At 33.5% G+C, this 24,049-nt stretch overlaps 1 protein-coding gene across 1 annotated transcript in view; it reads right to left on the reverse strand.

Moving 5' to 3' along the window:
* Window positions 1-14,172, reverse strand: part of LOC143067702 (DNA-directed RNA polymerase II subunit RPB1-like) — a 29,185-nt gene extending 15,013 nt beyond the window's left edge. Inside the window, exons 1-8 of the mRNA XM_076241172.1 lie at window positions 13,966-14,172; window positions 11,541-11,810; window positions 11,010-11,168; window positions 4,165-4,611; window positions 3,293-3,513; window positions 2,663-2,795; window positions 2,029-2,153; window positions 33-243 (exon numbers count right to left, since the gene is read on the reverse strand). Coding sequence (XP_076097287.1) covers window positions 33-243; window positions 2,029-2,153; window positions 2,663-2,795; window positions 3,293-3,513; window positions 4,165-4,611; window positions 11,010-11,168; window positions 11,541-11,810; window positions 13,966-14,046 — 1,647 coding nt within the window. The 5' untranslated portion in view covers window positions 14,047-14,172. The remainder of the gene's footprint in view (window positions 1-32; window positions 244-2,028; window positions 2,154-2,662; window positions 2,796-3,292; window positions 3,514-4,164; window positions 4,612-11,009; window positions 11,169-11,540; window positions 11,811-13,965) is intronic.
* Between the last annotated feature and the right edge of the window lie 9,877 nt (window positions 14,173-24,049).

Raw genomic sequence — 24,049 nt, forward strand, 5'->3', positions numbered from 1 at the left:
GTCATGAAAGATATCTATAAAGTCTTATTTACCCTGTCTAAAAATACATCCCTTTTGGTCATTTTTCTGACAGCAGTCAATGTGTCCTGTACAATACCCATTACTGGTCTGTTAGACTGTGGTGTTATGATCATCTTGGATACAAGGGCCAAGTTTGAAATCTCAGCTTTAGTCTCTAAAGACTGGGGAAGATGCAAGTTCATTTCGTCTCCGTCAAAATCTGCATTGTATGGTGTGGTTACACTGTAACAAAATATACAAATAAAATTTTAGTTTTATACTTTAACATTTACCTATTATGGTCCAATATCCAAAATCTAAATACATGATTAGATTCAGCATATCATAGAACCCCAAGAATTCAATTTTTAATGAAATCAAATAATGTTCAATTTTAGACCCTTTAGACCTCAATGTGGACCAATTTGATAACCGGGCCCAAATATTAAAATCTAAATACATGGTTAGATTCAGCATATTGAAGTACCCCAAGAATTCAATTTTTGTTGAAATCAAACTAAGTATAATTTTGGACCCCGATTTGGACCAACTTGAAAACTGGGCCCATAATCAAAAATCTAAGTACATGATTAGATTCAGCATATCAAAGAACCCCAAGAATTCAATTTTTGTTAAAATCAAACGAAGTTTAATTTTGGACCCTTTGAACCTTAATGTAGACCAATTTGAAAACAGGACCAAAAATTAAGAATCTTAATTCGCGGTTAGTTTTGGCATATCAAAGAACCCCAATAATTCATTTTTTGATGAAATCAAACAAAGTTTAATTTTGGACCCTTTTGGCCCCTAATTCCTAAACTGTTGGGATCAAAACTCCCAAAATCAATCCCAACCTTCCTTTTGTAGTCATAGACCTTATGTTAAAATTTAATAGATTTCTGTTTACTTAAACTCAAATTATTGTGCGAAAACCAAGAAAAATGCTTATTTGGGACTATTTTTGGCCCCTTATTTCTAAACTGTTGGGACCAAAACTCCCAAAATCAATCCCAGCCTTCCTTTTGTGGTCATAAACCTTATGTTAAAATTTCATAGATTTCTGTTTACTTTTACTAAAGTTATTGTGTGAAAACCAAGAAAAATGCTGATTTCAAAGTTATTTGGCCCCTAATTCCTAAACTGTTGGGACCAAAACTCCCAAAATCAATCAAAACCTTCCTTTTATGGTCATAAACCTTGTGTTTAAATTTCATAGATTTCTATTACTTATACTAAAGTTATAGTGCGAAAACTAAATGTCTTCGGACGACAACGATGATGACGCCAACGTCATACCAATCAATATACAACCAAAACATTTTCAATTTTTGCGGTCGTATAAAAATATACTAACAGATTCTATTATACAGCAAATAGACTATATGTATATATTACGGATTACAAATGTGTCGAGGTTTGTGATTGGATAACAACATAGAGATGTCAGTATATATTCAGGAAACTGCCGGGGTATATACGACGTTTTTATCCCCAATTGGAACCTCAAAAACGTCATCATAACACCGGTTACTATGTGACGTAGTCAAGAGCTATCAGACTGCCAGAGGCTCACAGAGCGAAAATAATGACGTGCTTCAGTCAATAATACATTTTTGATACAAAATTCCGCAATTTACACTTTTAATACTTAAATTTGATGTTAAAGCTGTTATTATAAATTATTACATACACGATAGAATTATGTTCACAGCAAATTAGAAAATCCTTCACGTATGCCGAACATATCAGGTTGGGTTTTTCAACTTATATATGTGTTGTCAACAAATACCTGCACTGGAAAAATAATAACATTAAGTCAGGGGTAATCCGTAATATATGTGTAATTCAGGTCTCAGAAAGGGTATATACTGTGACATTCCCGGCTTAGGGCTTATATCCCCTTCGCCTTCGGCTCAGGGGATATAAACTCTAAGCCGGGAATGTCACAGTATATACCCTGTCTGAGACCTGAATAACATATAATACACTAGAGATTGTACATAGTGAATGACCGTAAACAAATAATACCTGAGATTCATTCTGAATGTAGACCATGGTAAAACTTTGACTCTGTGACACATCATACTCATCTTATGTAGTGTTGGCTGACGATTGAACACAATAAAATCATTATCCTGCATGTGCCTTTCCACCTGAAATGAAAAATAAAACATATCACAACAGGCTCAATCAGTTAAATATTCCATTGAAAGGGCTGTTCCAAAATCAAATGCACTTGGGTCATGGGATAAACTTTTTTAAGACTTCCGCCACCCATTAAGTATTAATTATTATTTTACTTATAATGCAACCACCCATATTTAATTTAAAGTGCTTCCCATCCCCACACCCAATAAATTTTGGAACTGCCCTAAGAAATTGTGATATATATACAAAAAAAGAAATGAAGAATATGTCCATGGAACACAGATGCCTGCTTGTAAATATACCACAAATTCTGCAGTTTTTTTTACAAAGGAATATAACTCTAACAGTGAAAGTGATCCCATATAAATAGACTGATAAGGGTGAAACTTAATGCCCCCTCCACTTAGGCAGTGGCATAAAAAGTATCAAATTAAAAATATGATTGACTTCAACCCATCAATTACAGGGGATCACTTGATTGACACATTTGTTTTTTTAACTACTTTACACTCACCTTGTATCCTATCTGAAGATGGAGATCACTGGATTTGGGATGAAATCTTAAATCTATTCTCTCTCCATTATCCCGTACAATATACTTGGCACCAGGATACTGATTGGATCCTCTCTGCACTAAATCATGCATTCTGAAAATACAAATATTCAACGTGCTATCAATGTATTAATGCTGTCTTGTAAACTTTTTATCTTTATGTTTTAAAAATACAAGTCTTTCAACTGTAGCTGAAAAGCTCAGAATATTTTTTTCTAATATTTTCAAAGCAAATCCCAAGTTTTATTTAAGAATTAAATGCTTATTTTTGTAATTGTATTGGGGGGTTAATAAAAGCTTTGATATAAACATGTTTCAGTACAAGTGGAATAAAAAACAATCATGTCTTTCTGGTTTTTTCTATGCTTTATTTAAAAGTTTTCATAGAGAGCATGCATAGTCATAGATGTTGCATTGAATACTAAAATCAAGTTTAAATTTTGGAATGGATCAGAAAATCAAAATTATGGAACCGTATGAAACTATGAAATACATTTAATAACTGTTGCCTCATCTCTACACCTAGATTTATTTTTGCCTTAGAAATTTAAGACTACTGTACATAGTATCTGACTAGAAAACATCACTCACTTGTCTATATTAAAGGGTGTGACTAACTCGGGAAACGTCATGTTCTGTGCTATAGATCTGGGTACTCCTACTTGATCAATTCTCAAGTTAGGATCTGGAGTAATGACAGTACGAGCTGAGAAGTCCACACGTTTACCCATCAAGTTTCCTCTTACTCTTCCTTCTTTACCCTTAAGTCTCTGTTTCACGGACTTTAAAGGTCTACCAGATTTCTGTGTGGCCTGTTAAAAACAAATATAATATTTTAATTGCAAACTACAAATGAGGTAAACATACAATAAATCAAACCTGTTAACATGGGTAAGTTATAGTAAGCTTCACTGTTTATTATCAATGATTACTAGAAGAATTTTTCACGAAGAATAATTTCAAGTCCATATTTTCATTGTCTGGGACAGTAACTTAGTAAACATGGTAAAAATATTATTTAAACACGTTCACAAATAAATCTAATAAACCTTTGGAAAACTGCAAGAGTTAGTATAATGCTAAATGGAACTAACCTTTACAAAGCAATATTGTAAAATAGTTTCTAACAGAATAATCAAGAAGTTTCAATATTTCACCAAAAGTAAAAGAACTGAATTGTAATTCATCCAGACACAAATGAGCATTAAATTTGCATATATAAAAAAACAGATGCTCTGCAGGGCGCAGCTTTATACGACCGCAGAGGTCGAAATCCTGAACCCTGAAATTTTCAATTTTTGCGGTCGTATAAAAAGTCTGTAAAAGTGTTTGTTTTCAGATTGATGGAATGACACTATATGCCCCAGCTGCCACTTGTTGGTGGAATAAAAAAAGATTTAAGCAAAGGAAATGTATCAAGTCTGTACATTATAAAGTGAGCAATATTTCTATTAGTTTCCTACCTTTGGCAAACCAGGGAGTTCATTATCTGTAAATGTTGCCACATGATACTGTAACATTTTAGTGTCCTCAGAAATAATGTGTGCAGCTGCACCATTTTGTTCATTTCTGCGTAACTGATTATTAGCTTTGATAATGTCAGCCAACTTGTGGGTTAAATCATCCTGATTTCTAGCAGAGCCAAACATGACAACAGCTGGTCTGACACAGAGTGGTGGAACTGGCTGTACAGTAATAACCATCCAGTCAGGTCGGGCAAATTTGGGATCCATTCCAAGTACAATACATTCCTCATCGGAAATGCGCTTCAAAATTTCATGAACTCTTTCTGCAGTCAATACAATCTTTTTCTCCTGTGTTTCTTCATTTATATTCTTCCATTCTGCAGTTAAATCTAAACCTTGTCTTCTTATTTTAGGTTGAAACCTTCCACACCCACCATGTTGATGCTGAAAATGAATAAACAAATCTTCACCATTATTTCAATTGTTTATTTTTTCTGAAAATGTATTCAACACTTACTGACTTACTTAAGTAACCTTTTGTAATTGTTAAAAATAAACAATTTCATAGACCTTTCAGGACAATCTATTGGTATTTTCTGACCTATTAAAAGGTTGTGTAGATCCTTTATTTCAGTCCATTAATTGGTAACTTCGAACTTGACCTACATGTAAATGAGATGGTCTAAAAATCAGGCCTACATTAAAATATTGTTTGTTTGCCCTTTTCCGACCCTTTTTTTTGAAACAGGGTAGGTAGGTAGGTAAAATATTTTATTTTTCTTTCCCATAGAATAACTTGGCTTGGTAAATTTTTTGTCATGGATAGGCAGGTAGGTATAATATTTTATTTTATAGATACAATATCTGCTCGATATCATTTTTGTCTGTATTTGCTTTTGTTTTAAGAATGATCGATTTTACTGATCTTTACTTTTGTCAAAGTTTCTGAATAGTCCCAGGAAGTTATGAAAAAAAATTATCAGGCAAAATGTGAAGTTAATTCATATGCACTATTATTTGTTTTCAAATATCAAAATATAGGGCTCGAGCATATTTCAACAATCATATGCCTGGATCTTTAAGAGTTTTAACTTGCACTGATATTCTGTACTACGTACATGTACCTTGTACGCTTAACTTGACCGAAATTTATTAATATCAGGGTTGGCAAAGTATTACCCGCCCGGGAATTCCCGGGTGGGAAAACCCGGGTTTTCCCGGGCTGGGCAATACTCCAAGAAATGAGTAATACTGGGCATTACTGGGCAATATGATTTTTTAAGCTCATTTTAACACAAAATAGTTAAGACTTGGTGTAGTTTCATAGTATTACAGCTAAATATATACTTTCTATACAGATAACCATTGAGTCCTTTCTAGAAGAATGAAAAATTCAATTTCATTTAGATCTTCATTAATTCTATATGTAAGCAGAATGCAAGATTTGCACATTTAAGGATACTGTGTTAATTACCAAGCATTGTTTCGATAATCAAATCTTTGATAAAAATGCATTTTTTTAAGTGAATTGTTATTTTAATTGTTATACATTCATATTGCTAAAAAAACAACCTAAGGGTCATGCCATTAAAATTTATAGAATTGAAAGGGCTGATTATTGTTACATAAACAAACCTGTGTTGTTATCTGAATAATTACTTTTTAATTAGTGACAGTACATATACAACCAGATGCTCCGCAGGGCGTAGCTTTATACGACCGCAGAGGTTGAACCCTGAACGGTTAGGGCAAGTATGGACACAACATTCAAGCTGGATTCAGCTCTAAATTTGGATTGTGAATAAATAGTTGACACAGCATAGGTTTCTGACACAGAATGAATGTGTTCTAATGAACTTAAAATTTTTGTTTCTCTTAGAGCAATTCACTATGCTGTTGAATATTAATCCTCTCAAAAAAATGTTTGAAGAAATTTTCTTTTTTATTTATGAAATTTCAAATGAGAAAAATTGAACCCAATTTTTTTAATCACATCCCCCTTTCCCTTATTCCAAAACTAATCTCAATTAAAATTTCTAATGGAGTTTGCAACAATAACTACTCATTTAAATACATCATAAAATATTAAGATGTAAAAAAAACTGCTTGATATCACTGAATGGTAAAGATTATTTTAATTCATCAGTTGGTAGTAAAAAGTGAATATACATTGTATATTGTATATAACAAAGATTTAAGTTGATTCTGGACAAAGAAAGATAACTCTTATTAAAAACAAGAGTGCACACGCTGAAATGTCTCGCCTTCTTTACTAATTATTGATATGATGTTGATAGTCCTAAGTATAAAGCTTTATTAAAAACTCACAAAAACTTAGCATTAACCAAGATAACTAAACAAAGACCAATGAACCATGAAAATGAGGTCAAGGTCAGATGAACCATGCCAGGCAGACATGTACAGCTAACAATGATTCCATACAACAAATATAGTTGACCTATTACTTATAGTTTAAGAAAAATAGACCAAAACACAAAAACTTAACACTGATCAATGAACCGTGAAAATGAGGTCGAGGTCAAATAAAACCTGCGGGACTGACATATAGATCATAAAATATTTCCATACACCAAATATAGTTGACCTATGGCATATAGTATTAGATAAAAAGACCAAAACTCAAAAACTTAACTTTGACCACTCAACCATGAAAATGAGGTCAAGGTCAGATGACATCTGCCCGCTAGACATGTACATCTTACAATCATTCCATACAACAAATATAGTAGATCTATTGCATAAAGTATGAGAAAAACAGACCAAAACACAAAAACTTAACTATAACCACTGAACCATGAAAATGAGGTCAAGGTCAGATGACACCTGCCAGTTGGACATGTACACCTTACAGTCCTTCCATACACCGAATATACTAGACCTATTGCTTATAGTATCTGGGATATGGACTTGACCACCAAAACTTAACCTTGTTCACTGATCCATGAAATGAGGTCGAGGTCAAGTGAAAACTGTCTGACGGGCATGAGGACCTTGCAAGGTACGCACATACCAAATATAATTATCCTATTACTAATAATAAGAGAGAATTCAACATTACAAAAAATCTGAACTTTTTTTTCAAGTGGTCACTGAACCATGAAAATGAGGTCAAGGACATTTGACAAGTGACTGACGGAAACTTCGTAACATGAGGCATCTATATACAAAGTATGAAGCATCCAGGTCTTCCACCCTCTAAAATATAAAGCTTTTAAAAAGTTAGCTAACGCCGCCGCCGTAGCCGCCGTAGCCGCCGCCGGATCACTATCCCTATGTCGAGCTTTCTGCAACAAAAGTTGCAGGCTCGACAAAAAATCTTGCTATTGCACAATATTTTGCAATTAGATATTTCTTGCTTACTATTCTGGACAAAGAAAGATAACTCTAATCAAATTTTTTTTTGATATTTCACAATATTGTGCAATTAGATATTTCTTGCCATTGCGCAATACTGTGCAATTGAAAAGACTTGCTATTGCACAATACTTAATATAATAATTTTAGATCCTGATTTGGACCAACTTGAAAACTGGGCCCATAATAAAAAATCTAAGTACATTTTTGGATTCAGCATATCAAAGAACTTCAAGATTTCAATGTTTGTTAAAATCAGACTAAGTTTAATTTTGGACCCTTTGGACTTTAGTGTAGACCAATTTGAAAACAGGACCAAAAATGAAGAATCTACATACACAGTTAGATTTGGTATATCAAAGAACCCCATTTATTCAATTTTTGATGAAATCAAACAAAGTTTAATTTTGGACCCCGATTTGGACCAACTTGAAAACTGGGCCAATAATCAAGAATCTAAGTACATTTTTAGATTCAGCATATCAAAGAACCTAACTGATTCATTTTTTGTCAAAATCAAACTAAGTTTAATTTTGGACCCTTTGGACCTTAATGTAGACCAATTTGAAAACGGGACCAAAAGTTAAGAATCTACATACACAGTCATGACAGTTAGATTCAGCATATCAAAGAACCCCAATTATTCAATTTTGATGAAATCAAACAAAAGTTTAATTTTGGACCCTTTGGGCCCCTTATTATGTTGGGACCAAAACTCCCAAAATCAAACCCAACCTTTCTTTTATGGTCATAAACCTTGTGTTTAAATTTCATAGATTTCTATTTACTTATACTAACGTTATGGTGCGAAAACCATGAAAAATGCTTATTTGGGTCCCTTTTGGGCCCCTAATTCCTAAACTGTTGGGACCTAAACTCCCAAAATCAATACCAACCTTCCTTTTGTAGTCATTAACATTGTGTTTAAATTTCATTGATTTCTATTTACTTAAACTAATGTTATTGTACGAAAACCAAGAATAATGCTTATTTGGGCCCTTTTTTTGGCCCCTAATTCCTAAACTGTTGAGACCAAAACTCCCAAAATCAATCCCAACCGTTCTTTTGTGGTCATAAACCTTTTGTCAAAATTTCATAGATTTCTATTAACTTAAACTAAAGTTATAGTGCGAAAACCAAGAAAATGCTTATTTGGGCCCTTTTTGGCCCCTAATTCCTAAAATGTTGGGACCAAAACTCCCAAAATCAATACCAACCTTCCTTTTGTGGTCATAAACCTTGTGTTAAAATTTCATAGATTTCCATTCACTTTTACTAAAGTTAGAGTGCGAAAACTAAAAGTATTCGGACGGCGGACGACGACGACGACGACGACGACGCCGACGCCAACGTGATAGCAATATACGACGAAAATTTTTTCAAAATTTGCAGTCGTATAAAAATTTAAATGTATTTTTTCTTACTTCTTAATAAGAGTTGTACTTATTTGAAAAAAATGATTGTTTTGCTTTATATTTACAGTCTGACCATCTAGACAACTAAAACAAGTTATATATATCTTAAATGTATTACATTTGTGTTTGATCACTGAATCCTCTATGAAATTTAGACCAGTATTTTATATTACCCAGTATTGCCCAGCATTTCCCACTAAAACCCAGTAAAACCCGGGTTTTCCCAGTATTTTCCACTGGGCAGGGCAATACTCATAAAACCCGGGTTTTTGCCAACCCTGATTAATATCATATATATCTCCCTAGCATGATTTGTGAAACAGCTGTACAATGTGCAATCTATTAAGGGGGGTAGGACCTTTATCAGGACTTCGGGATGGGGTGTTTTTAAGCTCGGGATTTCAGGAATTGTTTTTTCGAGATCCGGGATGCAGACAGAATTTAAATTTAAATTCTGGAGCTCAGGATTTCTCGTGTGTTAAAGCCCGGGATTTCAGGATCAGGACCCTCCTACGCCCATCTATAGCATGTGTTATTCCGACATTCTACCATTTTTATCAAAATTTGAACTGAAACGATCAGAGATGATATCTGTGAAATAAAAAAAAATAATTGACTAGAACATAAAGCCACTGCTCGGCAGTGCAATTCCCACCATCATCATCATGCAACCAGTTAAAAGAGCTAAAACTAAGCATTTATCTTACTTTACTTACAACCCTAAGAGACTGAGTGTTTAAATTTTCGTGTGTCCCAATGTTATAAATAAAAATTGAAAAGACTTGAAACTCAAATGTCACGTATTTTACATCGCACTTATAAATGGTCTGCAAGGAAAACTTGGCGATTTTACTGCCAATTATTCTCCAATTTACAGTACTTCGGTTCCTGTCAGATATAAATAAAATGTCAAAGCTGGTCGAAGGCAGCGTTAACATAATCATCCTGATATAAGGATCACTAAAGGTCATCCTTACATAGGATACAACATCCTTTACAGTTCTTCTATTAAAGCATGCAAAACAAACAGTTGATTAACTTGCTTGCTATATTTGTTTGGATGTTTGTAAACAACAGGTAGGTAGTCTATTTCAATCTGTTTACTCTTTACTGGAATATGATTGGACAATAAACACTAATTAATTTCATGTCAATTCTTATTGTCCAATCAAATCCCAGTATATATAAAAACAGACAAAACCTCCACCTACCTATTGTTTGCAAACAACCAATCAAACATAGCAAGCAAATTGATCACTGTTTTGTTTTGCATGCTTTTATAGAAGAACTGTAACAAAATATTTTGTACACACGTTGATAATTTTGTATTGGACAAACTTTTTTGAATGAACCCTGCTCTTCAAGTGTAAAGGGCAACATTTGTCATACTTTCAACATCGACTTCAATCAAATGCTTTGAATCTCTAAATGCAAGTGTTCATGTCAAATGCTCACGTGATACCAAATGGACTTAACCATGGTTTGACGTTTTTTGAAATACTAAGGCTTTTCTACCTCAGGCATAGATTAACATAGCTGGATTTGGCAAATTTTTTAGGAATTTTGGTCCTCAATGCTCTTCAACTTCATTTGGCCTTTTTAACTTTTTTGGATTCAAGCGTCACTGATGAGTATTTTGTAGACGAATCGTGCATCTGGCGTATATATAAAATTTAGTCCTGATATCTATGATGAGTTTAATTATTAACCTTATATGGGGAAGATAAAACCCGTGGATTCCGGTAAAAAAGTTTTCAGCGGGAAATACAAATATAAGATTTTCGGTAGGAACGAAAAAATAAAATAAAATAAAATATTGCTGGTAAATACAAATAAAAGATTTTCAGTCGGAACAAATTTATAGGGTCGGTCGGTAAAGGGCAAACAAACAATATTTTAATTTAAGCCTCAACATGGACTTTTTCACCCAAAGGCACTTTATTCACCTAATTCATTTTAGTAAGATCTGATTTATGGCCCAAGATATTGTCTGGAAACAAAATCTTAAATACATTTTTTTATGTCACACAAGTCTAGAGAACTACATATTACCTTTTTCTCTTCATCCATAAGATCTTCACCAAGTTTACCATCCATTTCATCTCCACCTTCACAGATCTTCTTAGTTTTACACAGATCATAAACATGGGCAAATCTTTTTCTTGGAAATCCTTTGGATTTTGCTATAACATCTTTTACCTTTGGATGATTCTGAAAAACAAATAAACGTACTTGTAGGCTGTTGCAAACTTCTTGTTCCATGTTTTTTTCTCAGCAACCTTAGTTTAATTCCATTTTAAGAAACTAAAGAGAATATTGTGAACCAGATAACAAGCAGGATATTGGCAGAATTTTCTACATGTCATCAGACTAGAGTACTGTATATGTCTCTGATGTGACTTCATTAATTAGAAATGTTTTGAGTATTGTATATGTCTCCGATGTGACTTCATTAATTAGAAATGTTTTTTAATGTCTGGTCAAACCTTCTTATTATCACAAAGTAATGTTGCAGAATGATATACTAAAGAGATCAGGGCAGTTTATGTTTTAATATAATCATCTGTAAAGATGTTAACTTACAACATCAACCAACAGCTTTGAACAGTAGAAACACACACATCTAATCATTTTAATGGTTTTTGTCAGAAAGCCAACATGGAACACTGGTTTGGCTAACTCTATGTGTCCAAAATGTCCAGGGCATTCCTGCATGATCCCGGCACATGTCTGACATCTTGAAGTTCTATCTACTGTTCCTTGTCTGGGATCCATCAATCCACCAAGCTTTGGTCTACCACCCTCCATTGTTTCAGAATATTTAATGCCTCCTTCTGTAACAGACATCCTCCTCTGAAAAATGAAATAAAAACTTTAAACTTCTGACTGAATAAACCCAAAAGGGCAGTTTATATGTTGTCTGTGCTATTTTTAATTAATATCAAAAAGCAGCAAAGGTGACATCACCCATATGTTGATGTTTTCATGCAGCTTTCAAAGTTTCATGATTTAATTATTTTTCCACTTTAAAAAGTTGACCATGCTGTTCTTGTTTGACCTCATGCGCGAATGAAAACCTGACCAAGGTGACATCACCCATATGTTGATGTTTTCATGCAGACAATTTTGTATTAATCCCAACATTGCATTTAATTTGGTGGTTATCATGCGACATTTGTTTGTCACATGAACTCAGACACAGTGAAATAAACATTCTTGGAACTAAAGTATAGAATCCAACCTAAAATTAAGCTTGTTGCTTGTGGATTCAGAACTTAATTTCTGTCAGACATCATGTCTGCAGTTTTTGTTTTCAGGTTCTATTATATATGTACTAGAAAAGAAATTTAGAAAAGTGATTATGAGTTCTAACAATGTATTACAATATAGAAGAATTCATTTGACAGTGCCATTTCTTTTTTGTTTATACATGTACAATTACAACATAAAATTTTCAGATTATAAAGGGAAATTTTTTTTATTTGATGGCTAGGTTCATATAAGTGATAGATTCTGGTTTTCCCATCTACAAAATATCAAATCACACTTTTAAACTTTTTTACAGTGCAGTTCGGTGTATCCGCGCACCTAAGACCTAAGAATTAACTTCATTCAACTGATAAAACCAATAAATGAGTGTTCTGTGAACATTCATTACACACTTTTATTTCCTAAAATTATCTGTTTGTATGGTTTTATTCTAAAAATTTTGTGCAATGCGTGTCCAAAACTAGGGAAACCCTTGTTCTGAGAGTTCCTCCAATGTCCAGTGATTTTGTGCATGCCTTCCAAAAATAGCTTATTTGGAATGTTTTTCTGCTACGAAATATAGCTGAATTTGAACTGAGCACACTGCAGAGCTAAAATTATTTCAATCTGATATAAATTTGACTTGATTAATTCAATTCTTATCTGATGATGAAATTTTTAAATGGAGATTTGCCAAATATGGTAAATCAAGGGATTGCAGTTATTATTCAACTCTTGAACTTATCAATTTTATTCTTTTTTATCCCTTCGAAATGCTAAAACAATAACAAGAACAATTGGATTTGTGTAACTGTTGATATGACAAAATCAGCTAATGTGTGGTATCACTGTAGGCCCGAAAACACCGGGAACTCCACTGTAAGTCTATGGTAGGGCAGTGCAGATATAAACTTTTTTGCAACACATGATCATCACATGTTACAAGGCGGTTTCTGTTTGCAAACAGAATTTTGGTAAATCAGTAGTCAAAATAATTATGACGTCTGGCAAGGCTATTTTATTTTTTTTCTGGGACGCCTTCCTACAACAACCATTATGCTAAAGCCATTTTTTACGTCTGGCAAGGCTATTTTAATTTTTTTCTGGGACGCCTTCCTACAACAACCATAAGCTTAAGCCATTTTTTACGTGGAAATATTTTACATCAATAAGCACAAAAAAGGTAGGACTTTGTAACTACGTAAAAATTTTAAACCTGCAAGGAAAATTTTATGTCACAATTAGGTCTCAAAGTTACCCCCAATATTTGCTCTCAAACTCCAGACATAAAAAATTGCTTCAGCGCTACCACGTTGTAGGAAGGCCGTCCCAGAAAAAAATTAAAATAGCCTTGTCTGACGTCTTAATTATTTGGACTAGTAAATCAGTATTGAAAAATCTGTGTAATTCTGAATTCCTATAGTCATAGAAACTTGTATTGATAGTGGTAAAACTTCTGGAAATTTGTGTTATGATAGCAGAATACAGGATGGAAGAGGAAAACGTGTATTAATTTTGATTTCTAATGATGGACAAAGTAATAAAAAAATAGACTTATTAAGAAGCTATCCTCAGAGAACATGCCTCCCCCTTCGGTCAAAAAAAGTTTTTGATAAAAAGACAAATATATTAAAATTCATATTCTCTGTTTTAATAATTATAACATATATAGATGAAAAAGATAAATTTATATACTATCAGAACTGTGGGGCGACTAAATAATGAAATATAAACATAAGAAAATGTTGATTTATCGTACGATTTCATCTGGTCCTAAAATTCCAAACTGTACTCTCTTCACGTCCCGAAGAGGTGCGTTGGAATCGCCAGTGTACGCCATGATTCTTGTCTGTTAGTCCTCAAGTTATTGTGGTCCTAAATGTAATTTCTTTGCCTCATTTAGCTGGTTTACATTTCACAATATTTATGCAATATGGCCGCCCTTCGGAGAGCGAAGTAAATTTTCCTGTGGAAAGTGTCGAGTATTTATACATTTTCATCGATTACTACGGGTTGAACTTTTTCATTCCAAGGACTGATACTCAGCCAGACGTTTTTTAAACCCCGTATTTACATTTAGCTTTCAAGCAGTAAAAGACTTCTTTAGAGGTACGTAAAAGGAATAGTTTGTTTGAATAATGTATATTATTTATTTTTATTTCATTTTCTGGAAGGCACATAGAAAACTGAATTGAGACCTTAAAAACACAAAAAGATTATAGAGATTAATTCAGAATAGACAGATAAGTTAATTTATCAGGAAATACAGCGTTCCTGATAAACCCTTCTGTAACCCCTTGTTTCTGTTCCTTTACAAAATATCTAGCTCCTGGAATGGACGGAGCACTCCCACTTAAAATATATATTTTTTAGTAAATCCTTTTGGACAGGACAGGATTTTTCCCTTCCCCTTTTTACCAAATCGTTTTTTTTTTCTCCGACTACTTTAGGTAGATAGGGGTACACATTAAAATCCATAGATTTTTTTTTTGGCAGTGGCTGTTTTGCCGGCTCAGGCAAAATAGCGATTTATATAGAGTTTTGCTATTTTGCCGATCTTTATTAAGAATTTTAATGAAGACTATACGAAACATATTTTTAAGGAAACTATTTTTTGCAAAAATGGTATATGTGACTAGATGTCAATAACCTTTTTGAAAAAAATACCACGGACGGAGAACATATTAATCTATTAGTTCAGTAATTTTCGAGTCTGCCCTTCCATTATGTGACTCAAGAAAAAAATCCCCAAAATGAGTAACAATAGTATCGAAAAGAGAAAATCGAGAGCACCTCTTTATGTTAGGGCGTGTTTGAGTTTAATATTTTGTCTTGTTATCGTACAAAGCAAGAATATTTCATACATCGTCTCGCTTCAGATTCTATCATTTTTATATATCTACTTAGGTTGACTTCATAACATAAAAAAATCACAGTACTTAAAGATGAAATATATGGGTCAAGTGAAATACCTATCTAATGAATCACAAAAACAGAGTAAGTGTGTTCGAATAGCTATTTTTTTACTGAAAGTACTTGACGACAGTCTTCTAGTTGGATGATGAAAACGCATATCTTCGAAAAGTTATAATTTATTGTGTGTGATAACTAGGGTTTATAGTCTTCAATCACTAAAAAAAATCTAGTCTGCCTTTCCACGAAATATTTAATAAGAACTTTTTTGAATGTTTATGAATTTTCGAAAATTCCACCTGACAACAGATCAGACAATAGTTTTAAGTTGAATGATCAATCAATGCAGACAAGATCATTAGCTGATGCTTATTAGCTAGTAGATACATTTGTCTTTTAAAATACAAATGACATATAAGGATCGTAATGGTACAATGTGGATAAATTTATCGGTTTCCAAGAGCAAAATTGGTAGCGCGTCATCGATCCCTACAATGGCTTCCATTTCTACGATTGTGTAAATGAACTGGCGTAATGGGGAGATAATTTTGACGAAGTAGAATCCCGACTGCTCGGAAAACTTGACGAATTGAAAGAAAATACAAATTTGCAAGTTTATAATGTTTTCCATATTTTTTTTTATTAGTAAAAATGATCTTTTAATAAAACATATAATTTTTACAAACTTCTAATTCCGATAAACAAAAACAAATATTGAGCAGCATCTTATAAGATTCCGATTATCAAGTGGCATTCGGGATGATACTTTATATATATGGGATAATGATAATATAAATAATTTGCCAGGGCCGTAACTAGCCCCTTTTAATACTGAGGCAAAATATATTCGCCGAGCGTAGCGAGGCGAAAATTTTGGCGAGGGGTCTGGGGACCGTTTAAGGCCCACAGAAGATCTGAGAAAAATAACGCAAAATCGTGCATTCTGAGCGTTTCCCGGACTCTTTCTTATATAGAAACGCAAATCATTTTTAGCTATTTTTTCGACAATATTCTGGTCTCAAAGCAAAAACATAGATTCATTGTTATTTAAGACTTTAAAGTTTTAGGGAAATTCAAAAAATTAAAAGACCGATATGTAGGATAAAGCAAAAATCGTAATTCTCATAATCATTAATATCGGATCTGTCTGTCTGTTCTTGTCTTGTATTGTGCTGACTTGAGATTTTTTATGACTAGATTTAAATATAGTGACAGTCGTTAGTGCAGTAATATACGTTAAATACTAGTACTGCTCAAGTCGACACTAGGGACCATATTGACCTTGTTTTACGGTATTTATGATTCTCCTCTAGAAACTATCAAGATGAAGAACAGGAATAAAAACTTTGACCATTAATCATTTGTATTTTTTTCTATACATTGACATTGTGTGCGATTAGCTCCCGTGCACGTGTACTTCATATTCCTTTATTTTCTGTTAAAGGGTCTGAACACGAATTAATGCAAATTCAACCCTTGAATGTAAAAGGTCATATGGCAATACATTGATGTTTTTTTCAACAAATGATTTGATACCGGGAAATTGGTGGTCTTACTTTAATCTAAACCATGTCAGCTATCTAGTTTTATCCACAGGCGCTTGGGTATATGATACAGTTATTCTTTTTTTTTTATTTTTTTGTTAAGATATTAAATTTTCTAATTTTATGTCATATCTATCACTTCTGTGCATATCTCACCTACAGAAAATACCTAATTTTGCAATCCGTACTAAGAAAAATTGGGTATGGTTTTATATACAAGAAAGGCAGTTTCGTATTCTTTGATATCAAGTTCAATTCTCCATCCAGAAACGACCACTTTTTTCTGTGTCCTATCGTTGATTCTTAAAATATTTTTTCGCATAATGCCTGGACATCAGTGGACATGCAACATTACCCAATGTGACACGTTTACAAATTATGAAAATCAAAACTCAGACTAGTCATTAAGTAGGACAATAATGAACAAAAGTACAAACAATAGACCATCAACTCTGAAAACCAAAAGTAAAATAGAAACATGGATTACAAAAAATATGCAGGGGCGACATCAGAGAGTGAAGAGAACTTGCTTCTTGCAAGACACTCTCAGTGAAAACAATTTGATATGAAGACAATCTTTAGTTTTAGTTTTTTTTTTTTGAAATTTAAAACATGAGGCATTTGCCTCATTTGCCTCAATGTAGTTACGGCCCTGTTTGCTGTCCATAAACGACAGAAGTGAGTATTAGATTCGATACAAGTTTATTGTGGTAAATTTTTAAATACAGTATTATTGTATAGCATGGATGATACATGACTGAATATGAAAATAACCATGCAGGAACATCTGTTGTCAGAATTTAAGGTCCTTTAATTAAATATTGACCTTAAAGGTTTAAAAATTGCTGCTATATCATTAAAGGGTTACTGTTAACTGCTCGATTATTTTCAAGCGTTTACATTTTGCTTTCAATTTGTGTAAGAGAAATGTTATTGTTGATTGATTCTGCATGAGGATGAGGTCAATAAAGACCTTTATAAGTATAAATACGATTCGACAACATTTGAGTCATTTTAGTATCTTTCACGGATTGTTGCATTTCGTTCCTTAATTATGAACAAAATTAGTTTTTTTGTTCTTATTAAATGCTGAAGTATGTTCCCGGAAGACTTTCAACAACAAAATAGATTGTATTTATATTGCTAAAATATCACGATTTTAAGAATCCATTAACTCTTTAAAATATATAACTTAAATGCGTGTTTTATCTCAAGAGAAAACTTAAAATATTGTGGCAAAGTAAAATATCCTATTTTACCTTAAAGGACCTATTTAGTTATATCACCTGACACCCTGTAGGTGTCAACGATCGGGCCCCTATCTGTAAATCTCCATCTCATAATAGTTTTATTTTGTCCTTTGCAAACTACTGCCTTGAGCATTGTCATTCTCTAATTGAATCCAACTGTCGACAGATATAACAGAAATATGATTTCTTTAAGGAAAAGTTAAATTTATAGAAATTGTTATTCCCTTTTATTGTTATTGATAAAATTCATTACTACTTGTCCGGCGGTGGTCTATAGGACAATTATTTTAATCAACATTACAAATGGATTAATTTTGACTGAAGCTACAGAAAAATTCCGTTATTCTAAACTTTAATTTTTACTTAATTTGATACATATCATCAACCTTAGAGCGGCAATCCGCCAACCATCTTAGGAATATCACAAAATGTCACTTACACATTTTTTAAAAGAAAGTATGCCGTGGAATAACCGGGAACACTATACTACAGACTTAAAAAAGCATGCGCCGCTCACATGTATTTTCAACAAGGGCCACTTGGTAAAATCATCGATACAAATAACTCAGTCCTGTTGACGTATTTGTAGGGGTTGTCCTGCTGACAAATTTGCTTTTTAAGTCTAAATATCTATTATAGTATCAAAGACTGCAATCACATCGTTAAAATTCTCGTATAAGGAGTTGACTGAAGATTTCGGCAATGTTGAGACAGACTTATTTGTAGATCGGCATCCTGTCTTGCATGATTTGTTCCCGAAACCTAACTATTTTCAACAACTATTTTTTTTTTTGTGTTTTTACGATACGATACAAGGACAGACGTCAGATAGAGATAAGCAAAATCACAAAAAATACTGAACTCTGAAGAAAATTCAATTGTAAAGTCCTTCATCAAATGGCCAAATCAAATGACAAAACACATCAAACAAAGAAAACCGTGTTTGTGCAACTATAGAGATGTAACTCGTTAAATTAAGTTCCCTGTTGTCTGCATGGCATTTGTATGTTTGACTTTCTGAGGTCTTTTGGGACTTGCTGTAAATCAACAAACGAATCCTACGACCTTATACAAAAGTGTTCACTTCGATTTTGAAATACGAATATGTCGTTTTCTTCAGAGTATTTTAAAAGTATGCTTTTTTTTTTTTTTTTTTTTTTTTTATAGAAAAGGGGACAGGAATGGCATCTATAACTATTCAGTCGACAGTAGAAAATAAAGTCCAAGATAAAAATGTATTACTACCACAATTAGGAAACGTTTTGAACATTTTGATTTTTTTCCCCTACTTTTTTGTTGGATACAATTTGCACTGTTTGCACTATTTTTTCTGCACATTAACAATTAGGTATATACAATCAAAGCATTTGTTTCCTGCGATATTCATTATTATCAGTTTGGATGATTTCAAATCATGCTTACGAGAAAAATACATTAAAAGCATTCTTTTCCAAAAATATTCATTCAATCAAATTTTAATTTCTGTAGAACGCCGACAACAAAGAAATGGTATGCTGGTTTAAACGTATTGTCTAATAAAAGATAAATTCCAAAATCGTGATAAAATTATAACAAGAAATAGATTTTAAATAACACATTGTAGCATTATAAATTAAATATTCATTTCAATATATATATACACTGGTGGTAAGCGGTTGGTCGTAACGTAAAGTTACGTACAAAAACCATGACCATCCAAAAATGGGAGACAACTCCGGAGGTCAGTTTTTCTTTTCCGATTTTCTTGCAGTCAAACCGCTTGTCTTGTCTCATACATACTTATCGTCATTGCGTTGATTTTGAAAGAAAATTTGATATATATGATATATTTGTGAAGTTTTTTTATTTGCACATACAACGCATAATAAAGGAATTTCGGTCTGTGTAACATTTATCAATTCAAAATTTTAAAAAGTTTTCAAATTTTAGTTTTTTGAGAATTTAATCCATGGGGAATCCCGGAATTCCTTTGTATGACGTCGTAGTTTAAATGGATAACGATAAAGCCAAGTACATTTAGTTCCGAATAAACTGCTGGTATACTGAATATCGTATTCTTAACATTCCTCCCTCTTTCGTAGAAATGAACCCTTTCTGTAGAATAAAGTTGTAGGTATTCCTTTTACTTAACACTAAATGGTACAAACGGTTTGAAGTTTGATGCAGGAAAATAAATCCTTAATTTGGAATACAGTTGTCCGTAAATTGAAGTAAATACATGTAGCCATAACGTTGGAATGTCATAAAATGATCACAATAAACTATGTACAATAACTATGTACAAAATGAGTACTATATACAAAATATCCGCCATGACTTAAATGATGCTGTAGACATCTGTAGCGTTCTTGGTCGTAATATTGGCTATTTCTTCTACGCTACAAAAAAAATGTTCGCCAATTTTTCACAGATATCCTTTATCATCAACGGTGAGCCAAAATCCTCAAACACGGGGCATCTGTCTCCAATACAGTATCCTTCAATTTCATGTTACACAATAGAGACCTATATTTTGGATATTTTTGGTCATTTAAGATGAAAGGTGAAATGCCAAATTTGCAGTTTGGAAATGACGTTTTCCATTTCTGATACATCATTTTATCTCCATTAAAACAGTGCCTGTGTAATTTAAGTGTTTCGGCAGCAACCGAACAAGTGTATTCAAACATATCTCATCAGTACGTCCATCTCCTCTGCAATGAATAACCAAATGTAAATCTCTTTTAACTGCAATTACAATTTGTTTTTCAAAACACTTGATATGTTTTTCTACATCCCATTTCCTCTCACTATTATCTAAACCACACTCACCGACAGCAACCACTCTATTCGCATTTAACAGCCATTCCAAATCCGAAATCCATTTATTTAGTTTTGATGTGTTTTCCATCTCCACAATTCGTGGGTGAATGCCGAAGGTTAGTTTAATCCTGTTATCATGCCTAATTTTGGATCTTAAATCACTAGACGGCCAGTTTCTGTGATAACAGTAATTGCTAATAAGATGGGAAATTTTATAATCTTTGTTGCTCCAAGTCCAAAAAAAGTGAGGTAATGAAATGATGCCTATTTTTTTTTGATACCATATCCAAATGAAAATGAGAGTCCGTAAGGTGTAGTGTCTCCTTTACCTCCAAAACTGGTCTTAAAGATTTAATTTTCTCGACGGAAATGATGTTCTCGCCCATTTCTGTTTGTTGGATCAATGAAGCTAATATTCGCCAATGTAACAAGAACGGTATACTGTATGGGGATTGAACTATAATATTTTTACTTCCAAATTCAAATACATATTCATTCGTGGCATTAAATATGGATACCAGTTTTAAATCTTTTCCCTGAAAAATGGGCTCTGAATGCTTGGGATAAACACAGGTTTTGTCACCTAAATTGCAGAGATCTTGAAGAGTATCACATTTGAGTTCTTTAGAAACAACATCCAACAAACCATTCATTAGGTTAACCCAGAGTTCATATTTGTCTTCCGAGAATTTTAAACTTGTATTCTTAATGTCAGATTGATGGCATTCTGCAATATGAGCATCTAAAACACTATCCTGAGCAAATTGTATTTTGCACTGCCAGCAAGCAGTTTGGGCGGCAACATACCAAGGTAGATGCTGACATTAGTGAAAATTCCCGCACACGTCGGACACTTTATTCCCTTATTGTATCTCTTTGTACTCGCACGAATATACATTGCATCATTATTTGGTAGTTCATCCTCAAAAGGTCCATATAGGGCTCAAATTCATCATCTTCATGAATAAGTAAAACATCGAGATGAGACATACACAATAAATATAGAAAAATATCAAAAGTTTCTTTATAAGCAAAAATTGCGCACACATTAATACATGTATAGTAAAGCTTAAAAATATGTTATACTTTGGCTAAACATTTCTTTTCTTAGTAACAATAGTGGACAAAAAACTATATTACAATATCATACATAAATAATGATTATCTGCAACAAAATCCTTAATCTTCGACATAGTCTGATAAGTAGGATTACTGACTGTGTGAGACACCAGAGGATCTGGCGCACTCACAATAGCAGCATCACCAATAAAATGAGACATCAGAGGATCTGATTAGTGTTTTCTTTAAATATATCTGGCAATCCAATTGGGCATTCGTAAATCTCGTTGGTTTCTTCATCCATCGTTTGATCCATTAATTGATTCCTCATCCTTTTAATCCAGATTGGAAGTTCTGTGTCTTCGTAAAGTTTAATTCTGTCATGATGAATCCAAGATTCTGTTTTCCTATCCTTTATCTTGTATGATACAGGTGAACGCCAAGCTGTTATCAAATATGGTCCACGGAGATTTCAATTTGGCAGACTGTCCCACCTTTGTAGCTTGATTGAGTTTATAAACGACATCTCCGACATTATACATATTCTGGTTATATTTCAAATCGTATATGCCTTTTTGTCGTTCCTGTGAAGCCTTCAAATTATCCCTGGCGATGTCATGCACCCTGTTTAAATTCTCCACTAGATCTTTAATATATTGTGGAACTTCTTTTCTGTCAGCATTCCAGTTTGAAGTGCTTAAAATTACATCAATTGGTTGAAACACTTCTCTTCCCAGCATCATCATGTTAGCAGAGAATCCTGTTTGCGAGTTGCGTGTTGCTCGGACAGCTCCAACTAGTTGTTGTAAAAATAAATCCCAGTTGTGTTGTTTACTTTTGATGAAACATCTTATTGTCTGTAGTATTGTTCTGTTATACCGTTCCACTTGTCCATTAGATGACGGATGATATGGTGTGGTTCTAGTCTCGGCTATTTGTAGTAGTTCACAGAGCTGTCTTACTAAATTTCCATATGCTTTTTCCTTGGTCTGTGTGGAGCTCAATTGGACAGCCAAATCTAGAAAAGAAATGATCCACCAGGGTTCTTGCCACAACTTCAGCTGTCTGTGTTGCAATTGGGAAGCATTCTAACTACTTTGTATACTGATCAAAAACCATAAGCAAATATTTACTTTCTGTTTTTGTAACAGGAAGAGGCCCTAAGATGTCCATGTGTACTCGTTCCATTGGGAAAATAGCATGGTATTGCCCTAGCTTCGATCTGGCAGTTCGTGTTGATTTCTTGTTAAGATTACATGCAGTGAATGATTTCACATACAGTTTTTAGGATTGCGTCATGTTTAACCAAACAGCTATTTGTTTCAGTTTTTCTAATGTTTTATATTGTCCCATATGACCAGACGAGACGACATCATGACATCCATGAAGAAGTTCCGTTTGCATCTGTTTTGGTGTCATGAAAAGGCGTCTTGGCGAAATAGGATCTTCCCATTTGTAAAGTAAAATATTGTCTTTTATCTGTATTTGCTGTCGTAATGACCAAAAATGTCGGACTACTTCACTACACAGTTTAAGTTCTGCTTAAGTTGGCTCATATTTATCCTCGGTCCATCTCTTTAAAATTTTTAAATCATAATCTTTCATTTGTTCGTCATGCAGTTCTACTGGAGAGTATGACGGAGTCGAATTTGTATTATATCAACCGTCGTCAACAAGTCTTCTTATGGTTAAGGGGACGACACAATCTACTTCTTCCTCAAATATTTGCCACTGTTGCCGGGCACTTGTGCAACACTTGTAACCTCCACAAGGTAACTCTTCTAAATTGACATCTGGTCGGTAGTTACGGCATGCTTCAATGTCATCAGGTATTCTTGACAAGCCATCTGCGTTAATGTGTTTTTTTCCAGCTCTGTGTTGTAAAATCATGTTACACTGAGACAATTCTTCTATCCATCTTGTCAGTTGTCCTTCAATATTTTTAAAGTTTAGTAACCAGGTTAAACTGTTGTGGTCCGTTCTTATCACAAAAGTCCGACCTAATAGATAGTGACGAAATTGTCTAGTAAAACATATACTGGCCAATAATTCCTTTCTAGTTGTACAATAATTCCGCTGAGCCGGTGTTAAGACTTTACTTGCGAAGCTTACTGTTCTTTCCACTCCATCTTGTATCTGACTTAATTCTGCCCCGATAGATTTTTGTGAAGCATCTGTATCTAGAATACATAGGTCATCCGGTGTTGGATAACTTAATATCACTGAATTTATCAAAGCTTCTTTTTTGATTTTGAAAAGACTGTGTTTGTTCTTC

This window comes from Mytilus galloprovincialis, chromosome 3, assembly GCF_965363235.1.
Source record: "Mytilus galloprovincialis chromosome 3, xbMytGall1.hap1.1, whole genome shotgun sequence".
Lineage (NCBI taxonomy): Eukaryota > Metazoa > Mollusca > Bivalvia > Mytilida > Mytilidae > Mytilus > Mytilus galloprovincialis.